The following is an 8,867-nucleotide window of genomic DNA, read 5'->3' on the forward strand; positions in this document are numbered from 1 at the left end:
CAAGGTTAAGTTTGTGAAATAAGGTTGACTTTTCTTTTTTACATGGCTCATCCTAATTGTATAGTTAATCTTTGATTAACTTGACCCATCCACCCCATAACTTTGCTTGGGAGTGGTCTTACATCAACAATAACAATGCTATCTTATACTCCCTCCTAGTCTCTATTTTCTTCCCTTTGTTTGTGGGCACGGGCATTAAGGCAATGAATAAAATAAGAGTAAAAGAGTTGGGTGGAGTTTGATGATAGGAGAGATGGATGAATAATTATGAGTTAAATAAGGAATTGTGGGGCCAAAACATTAGGGAAAGTAATAAAATATGGGTAAAAGAGTTGGGTGGGGTTTGGTGATAGAAGAGATGGATGAATAAAATAAGAGTAAAAGTTTTCAAAATAATAAAAGGGAAGAAAACCTGAATAATCTGTTTAAGGAAATAGAGAAGAAAATAGTGAATAGAAGGGAGTATGTTCTTCATTTTATATTTTGGTCTCATCTTAATGGAGCGCTCCCTTTCTTTTTTCAAAGAGCTTTTTCTTCATTTGATTCTTTAGAGCAAACAAAAAAGTACGAGTGCGCTTTATTGTTATGTTACTCCAACTCGACTGCAAGTGCCGAACACAACACAATATTATATTTATTTATTTTGTACAAAGTTCTCAAGTTTTTGGTCTAAATAAAGTGTCAAAGTGCTACTCCCTCATATTTTCTAACATCTTCCACATTTCCCAAAACGACAAATTCACAAAGATCTTCCACTTTTCTTATTTATTTATCTTTTGTGGTTATAATAACTTATGACCCCACATTCTCTTTCTTACTTTTATTTACATCCAGATATTATCATCCCACTAAATTTTACCCAAAAACTAAAGTGGAAGAACATAGAAAATAGGAGGGGTACTTTGTAAAGTGTCTAAGTCAGATGTGCGACAATTAACCAAGCTGAAGGATCAGTGTAACGGAGGACGGTAGAATTACTCCGTAGCATTATTATGAAAAAAAGATAGTTTGGAGAACCCAGACGAAAAGAGAGCAGTTGTTTTTGGCCTACTGGTTTTTTTCTCTGCAATACAAGGTGCAGAGCACAGTCAAGGCAGTAACATTTACAGCTGTATTCCTGCAGAAACCCCCAATTTTTTTGAAAACAAGAACCCTAATTTCGATCAATTCACAATTCTCTCTTCCTCTTGTCGGCGCCGATGAAGAGACAATCGCCGGCGGAAACCACTACGGATTTTCCACCACCGCAACCTTTGAATCATAGTAACAAAAAAACGAGAGATTTGCCGAATTTATCCGATTGTTATTGCTGCAGTCGTCGAATTAATTGCACAAACCCTAAAAATAAGCTTGGAATTCTCACAAGTGAGTGGCGAATTGTTCTATTGTGCAAAAAATGTCACAGTCTTGTTGAATCATCGCAGTTTTGCTCCTATTGTTTGACTAGGGTTTCGTCCGCCTTCTATGAGTGCAAGAAATGTCGTCGCCGGATTCATAAAGATTGCGTTTCGAAGTTTTCGTTTGGTTCTTCAGGTAATTGTTCTGATGAATTTAGTGTTTGTTTTGATTGTTGGATACCTAATTTGCTAGAGAATGAATATAGTCGGAGTAGAGCTGTTAGGATTGGAACTAGTAAGAAACAAGCAGAGAAAAATGGTGTGGAATCTACATCGTTGGCAAGTTCTGATTTGTGTAATTTGCAAAAAAAGGAAAAAGTTTTAGAGAATGTGGTGAATGAGGCGAATGCTGATGCTGAAAGGAAGATTGTCATCGCCATCGAGGCGAAAGAGAAGGTTCTTACGAAAGTAATGGCTGCAAAGAAAGCCATGGATATTGCCAGTGGTTCTTTAGGTATTGTTGAGATAGATCAAGGTGGTTTGGTGGTCGATGAGGATGCTCAATTGGCGATTAGATTGCATAGAGAGATGAATAGCTCACCTAGGATATCGAGGAACTTGTGCTCCATGAATACACATTGTGTTGATGTGCCTAAAGTGAATGGTTTGGAGTTGCAAGGAGCAAATGAAACAAGTTGTTCTGACAGGGCAACATATATTGACCCTGGTGATAATGGCCTGGAATCGGGGTTGGGTCATGAGAGAACAGGATCCAGGGAGGCTAGACAAGAAAGTGGGAATAAGTTTGGCAGGAAACAAGATGGAAAGTACAACGACGATTCTAAAAGTTGTGTAATTACTTATATTCGGAAGGGGAAGGCGTCGAAAGGCGTGAAGTGCAAAAAGAAGGCCAGTTCTTTTTTGAAGGTGTATAGTAGGAAACCGTCTAAAACTGTGAAGGTGGAAGGTGGTCAATGTCCGTCTCACGCCGTGAAGTTGGATGCTTATCATTATCGGTTTCAGTTTCTGAAGCTAGAAGGTGGACAATGCTCGAAAACATATAGTAGAAGGCGCTTAAATTGTAAAAGCAAGCTGGTAAACAGCAGTTTGAATCTTCAGAATGGAAATTTAGCTTCAGATATGTCTTTGAATTGTCGTGAAGAACCGAGGGCACTTGCCAATGCTTCTTAGCTGAGTTCCATTAATCTCTGATCTAGCAGCAGGCCAGCAGTCTTAAACTCCTAGTTCCTGCTGTGCATCATACGACTCTTTCTAAGGTGAGGAACTTGAATTCTACCTTGTCATTTGTGCGGAATCCTTATTGTCATAGATGAAAGCGAGTAACTGAATTTTTCATTTCGACTGTGCTGAGTAGTTAGCTCTACAGCTTACGGTTTGGTGGACTAGGAAATTGTTTGATAGAGGGAGTGTCTCCAATGAAAATATGATCCTTGGCATTAGTTTCCCGAGGCCACACTAACATAACTATGTTTCATTCACTCTTTGCTTGAGGAGAGGGAAAGGGAGAGGGGAATGGAGGGGAGGGTAAACGGAACCATGTCATTTTATCTTCCAGATCTTTCCTGTGTTGGAAGTATTTTAATTTGGCCTGTAGGAGGGACAACATCTCATTCCATTTCCCTCTAATCAACTTGCAAACCAATGAGGGAATTTGTCCTCTTCCCTTTTGCTTCAGTTCCCTTTGTTTACACAAAAGGATAAGTCTTAAGATGCACTTGTATAGATTTTTCTGCTTCTTCCTCATCCTACCATTGCTCCGGTACCAGAGCTCTTTTTGCATCTCCACTTTGAAGCTTAGGTTTTGATTCAATGGTGTCTGTTAAATCTCAAAATTCAGATTGTAGTTGCAAGAGTATTGCTAGGTCGCTGCACTTTTGCTGCGATTTATAAGAATGTCTGTAGAGGCCTACTCTCTTGCTGCAAGGCAAAATAGTACACTGATAGATTCTTAAGCACAACTCCAGCTATTTATTCTCCGCTTTCCCATAGGGTTTGTGACCCTCTACCCTGTTTTTCAGTTTACATCTGCTCATGATAGTTCTGTGTAAACTTATGATTGATGCTATATCACATTCGAAGAATCCCAATTTAGTAAATATTAGTATTGGGCATTTGGAAAGACTTGTACTATTTCAGTTATTTCCATTAGGTTTATGTCTCAACACTTGGGAGATGGAATTCTTCAGCGTTAACATGAAACCATGATTGCCACACATCCTTGAAGCGTAGTCATGCTTCTTATGACCCGTGTAACTTTCATATGTGAACTTTGCAAAAACAAGTTAGGTCCCTAGCAATTTGCTGTCGTTGGGATTTGAGATTTGAGTGTTGTTGAGGCCTCCAAGCTAGTGAAAAACTTGGTTCTGTGACAGTATTTGTTCTACATTTTTGTTTTGAAAATGCCATATGGCTTTATGGCTTTATGGCTTCGATGTTTGAGGCAGTTATAAATTAATCAGCTCTTTCAGCTCTGTAGGACCAAACCGAAATGTTGATATTGTTTGTTGATCGTAGTTCTTTTACTATTCTGCTTGAGCTGGAGGTGGGAATAAGAAGATTATTGCTTTCATTCGGGTTCAGTTGTATTAAGGGGTGGGAATCGTCTTAAACAATTAGGGCATGTAAGTCCCAACCATTAGAGTGGATTTTTTTTGTGACTCTCTGAAGGGGAAAAAGACTTAAGAGGCATATCTATTGCTTTCTCATCTGCCTTAAAAGTACGCTGTAGAATGGATTGAGGTCTAACTATGCACAAGTGAATATTTGTCTCCCATCTTTCTGATGTTTTTTTCGATGTAATAGTTAAATACATCACACCAAGCTGAAGATGACTGCTCTGGATTGTAATAGAGAGGTTTAAAGTTCTACTGAGGTCTAAGAGTCATGTATTGAACTACTGTAGAAAAGAATGAAGGATTGATCTCTAAATATGGTTTGAGCTCCCTACGTGGACATTGATAATGACCAATACTTCTAATTAGAGTTGGCAATTCTAACCTAAACCAAAAGTCTGATCCGTTAGAACCTAATAACATGGTGATCCATAACCAACCCAACTTGACTTAATTGTGAACTGATGGCCGATACAACCTAATTATGCCTGCCCAAGCATAATTCAACCCAATCTTTCCGTGATCAAGTTCAATAATGAAACCATTATGGTATTTAGTTTGATGACTTAACAGTGCTGCCCAATAATGACGCAAAGCCAACACGTCTCAGGCGGTGACTTTGACGAGGGCACGAGGCAAAACCCAAACCCCGTATCACTGACATAGGCCCCCAATTTTCCTAATGTTACACTCCTATGTCTTAGGGTTATTCAGTATTTATCTGTTTTCCTGCCCTAGTTAGTCAGTTATTACGGCAATCTTTCGTCTTTCTTCGTTAATTTGTAGTCAATGCATGAAATTTGTGCTAAACAATGTAAGCTTTTCCATTCCTTTATTTCTTTGAGATGCATCTCTCCTTTAGAGCTTTGATGAACTTCAATATTGAAATATTGAATCTTGGTGGTTTTGTGGAAATATATCATGTTTACATGCTATGTAGCAGAACTGGAGAACCATCAAACAATGGTAACACATGATTTAGGTCTCTCTTTAGCCAACTTGATTGCCTTTTGGAAATGATGAACACAGAATATTTTTTTTCTTTTCCTTTGGTTATGGGCTAATATATCCGTTGTACCCAAAAATGGTAAAATGCTAAAGAACCTCATATCGGAGGAGTCTGGGAGCTTGCAAATCAAGGAGATATTAACTTTGAGAGATATTTTGGACCAACATCTGATCCTTCTGTCATTCCTGATATTCAACTTTCGCTTCTGCTGATATAGTAAGAGTCTGTGTATGCTGTATAGTTGTGAACCTTTCACTTTATCCCGTGTTTTCGATTGGATTCTTAACCCTGTTCATGTAATCCGTGACATCATTATGATCCGTAAAACCAGTTGTTCCACAATCATTGCTATGGTGAATGCCAGATGCCTCTCTCTCGTCCTGCTGGCAAACTATACTTAGGCTGAGATTGGTTAATCTAAGGTGCTATTACCTAAAATTTGTCGTGAGAGAAAATGGGGATGTGAAATCATTTTATCCTTTTTTGCTAATAAGGGCTCGTTTGGATGGGGACTCGGGTGTAATTATTACGAAGTTATGGAGATCAAAATATAGGAGAAATTGAGGGAAGTGGTGTGGCTTGACGAGAAGATGAAAGGCTGGGGGGAGCTATTACTCCCATATGAGGTTAATATTTACGAGAGGGATGGGTAACTTTTACCTCTTTTATAGGGTACTACCCTCTCTTCATCTCCTTCCTCAATCCACAACACAACCTCCTTTGCTATTTTTCCCCTCCTTTATGCCGTCTATTGTCCCCACTCTGAGAAAGCTCAATCGTTCTTAAATGCAGATAAGTTTGCCCCATCCAAAGTTTAGAACTGATGTTGAGTGGAGTATATTTATATGTAGATGTAACTTGTTGAATTGGCGACTTTCCTGGAGTTTTAAAGTGGGTGTTCATTTTCCAGGATCTCTCAAGCTTGTATTGTCTCCTGAAAGAAGTGTTGTACAGCAGGCACAACGAGGAAGCTCACTCTCATGGAACAATTTATCAAAGAATTTTGGGATAGAAGTTGATTACTTTCTGTAGTTGTTTCATCTAAAGATTCTTCATCATATGACCTTAGTCAATACTCCAAAATGTATGTCGATACCCTTACTGGGATGTGAGCATTCTTATTCTTGATCTACACAGGAATCATACCTGGGATTGAATTGTAATTTTGGGAAAATATATGGAAAATATGATTATGTGCTTGAAGACAAAATTTGCTGTTTGTTTTTGGTTTGTTCCTACTACACATCTATTACAAGATGCCAATGCAGTGACTATGTTGATGAATGTGTCACGTGGATTATGAGGACTCATCTGGTGACAAAGAGGGTCTAACTGGTTTGTGATTGCAATCAATATTTAATTCATTGGTGAAGTCGCAGAAGCAAGTTGGACATAAGATAACCAAATATTGCTAATATATGAGGGTAAATATAAGACACTGTTGTTGCTGTCGTCTTTGTGGTCCTCGTAAATTTGGGCAACAGCTCCAGAAAAACTGCCTGACGGTAAAGTAGCCGTCATATCTAAGTTGTGTATATAACTCGTTCCAGTTATATCTTATTATTCAGACCGTGTGAGACGAAACCTTTCTTTAGTCTGTGCTTTCAATTGAAAGAATGGCCTTAACAATGTTAACATTTTCAACAGTCATACATATGCTTATTTTTAATTTTAGATTTTAATGAATAAAGCAAAATAATTTACTAAATTGATTACATTTCTTTTTATATTATTTAGTAGTCATTAGATGGTATTGAAGCAGTTTTACATCATGGGTCATCTGGAAAATGGGCTCTCCACTACTATTGGTCCCCTCTTTTTTCCCTGTTGATTTAAACAGGCAAACAACATATTACTAACGTCAATAAATGTATTGTTAGTGTGTTATCATTACATGTTCTGTATTTATATAGGTTGCATTATTGGAGTTTGGTTAGTAAAGGTATGTAGAACTTAAAATAAAATACTAACACTTGGAGATATTTGAAGGGATGAAGGTTGCGTTACAATGCTATCGTAGGGCAGCAACTAGCTGATGCTGCTCCTACTTACATCAAGTGCACCTTTACAAACCTGCAGGTAAGTTTACCTCTTGCCTTGTTATTGTCCTTGGTATTCTGTGATTTCAATTGATTTATTCTTATAATTCGACAGTTTGGACACCTCTTAGTTACTCGTGCATAGAGTATTCGATCTGGGCTAGAGCCTAGAATAGGAGTCTTTGGCGTTAGAGCTCTTCACGGGTCGTCTCGTCTAGTCTGCAGAAAAATGTGGGCATTATTGTATGGAGAATGCATTTTCAAAAGTTTATATGAGCTCGGCGCAGTTACTAGTCCCAAACCTGTTTAGCTTGCTTGTCCGCAGGCTACAAAATCCACGTTGGGCTAGGTGTTTTCCATACAGGTGGCAATTTTACACCTACCAGATTACTTTTACATTTATTTACTAATATTTCTTGTTCCTACTTCCTGAGTTGGAAGTATTTAAGGACTTTTGGTATTTGGCGATCGTTACCTATATGCTTGTTTACTTCTTAGGTATAAATGTATGGTATAACCTCCAACCCAAATCTATCGTCCTTATGTGGCAATTGTTCGTGTTCAAATATATGTAGAATAAGGTAGAATTTATGATGCGTGATTGACCAACAATTAGTTTCATTCTTATCATTTTTTAATTATTTGATATGTAGTGTAATAATTAGTAGGGTCAGACTTGCAGTTGGGTTTTTGGTCAATGCTGGTTTTTTGTAATACAGAGAGGGTAAAGAACTTAACAAAATTCTATGAAATTCAGCAAGTTTAGCAGTCTACTCATCATAAAAGAAAGAGAAGGAGAACTGATGCAATACCTGTTTTCATCAAGCAAGCAAAGAAAAGCTGTCAGAATTGGCAGACTGTTGTTCATAATCCTGTATTGCCATAGAAAGTATACAGTTGATGAGAACTTGGGTAGGATGGTAGTCCTTTACAGGAGCACACTAGATCTGCCAAAATTGTATGCTTTTCACTCTCTCGTCCACATGGTTAATGGGTCAGAGGCCCATACATGTGTCTACATTGATCACTTGTTTCTTTCACTAGTTTTTATTTCACTTTTGTTATGCATTTCAGGCCGGGTTGGGTCATTTCGGATTTTGGTCCCTTTTGGATGTGCTATTGTTCAGTCGTCTCCTGGACGAATCACCTTGGGATGAGGTTTTTTAAGGATCTCGGTCACTTTGTACAAGGTCATTTTTAGGTCAATGGTTTGACTATAAACAGTGATACTTGTCTGTACGTAAATAATCGTGGAATTGGCGTGCGTGTGTTCAAGGAAGATAGACAGCACGTGGGCCGGGCCACTAAGTGATTTATGACAACCTGGGCTTGGGCAGGATTCACCAGCAACACCATTACAGTTGCACTTCCAAGTTTTGGAGGATCCATTTGGAGTTACACAATCCGCTTCAAATGGGATTACTTGACCCGCACAAGGCACGCATACACTTTGTGAACATTCAAACACATCTGGGCACCCTCCTGGGTTACTGTAAAATGTGCATGTTTCGTCTCCTTAAATTATTCCTGCATTGTTTTCAAGTAGATGTTAAAATCGGGTCGGACAATTTGTGAAGAAAAATGGTGGCGAAAAGTAGATTACCGGACGTAGTTGCAAAAAGAGCCAAGAGCATGAAAGTTACAAGTCTGGACATTGTTATCAAAGGTGGTAAGAAGACGACGACGACAGAAATTTAGCAGTAGCTGTCTAGCTTTGATGGTGGAATCCTACTTTTATAGCGTAATCATCTTTTGTTTTTCTTTATGGTAAATTGGTAATCCCGTGATGGTAACAATTATTTTCATAACGATAACAAATAAAGTCCGTCTCATTATAGACGAATAGTGT

At 38.3% G+C, this 8,867-nt stretch overlaps 1 protein-coding gene across 1 annotated transcript; it reads left to right on the plus strand.

Annotated features, from left to right (window-relative positions):
• Positions 1–758: 758 nt before the first annotated feature.
• LOC141642870 (uncharacterized) lies at positions 759–6,189 on the plus strand. Its single transcript, XM_074451837.1, has 2 exons — positions 759–2,614; positions 5,890–6,189. The coding sequence occupies exon 1, from the start codon at positions 1,200–1,202 to the stop codon at positions 2,526–2,528; it is 1,329 nt and encodes a 442-aa protein (XP_074307938.1). The 5' UTR covers positions 759–1,199; the 3' UTR covers positions 2,529–2,614; positions 5,890–6,189.
• Positions 6,190–8,867: the final 2,678 nt, after the last annotated feature.

This window comes from Silene latifolia, chromosome 2, assembly GCF_048544455.1.
Source record: "Silene latifolia isolate original U9 population chromosome 2, ASM4854445v1, whole genome shotgun sequence".
Taxonomy (NCBI): Eukaryota; Viridiplantae; Streptophyta; class Magnoliopsida; order Caryophyllales; family Caryophyllaceae; genus Silene; species Silene latifolia.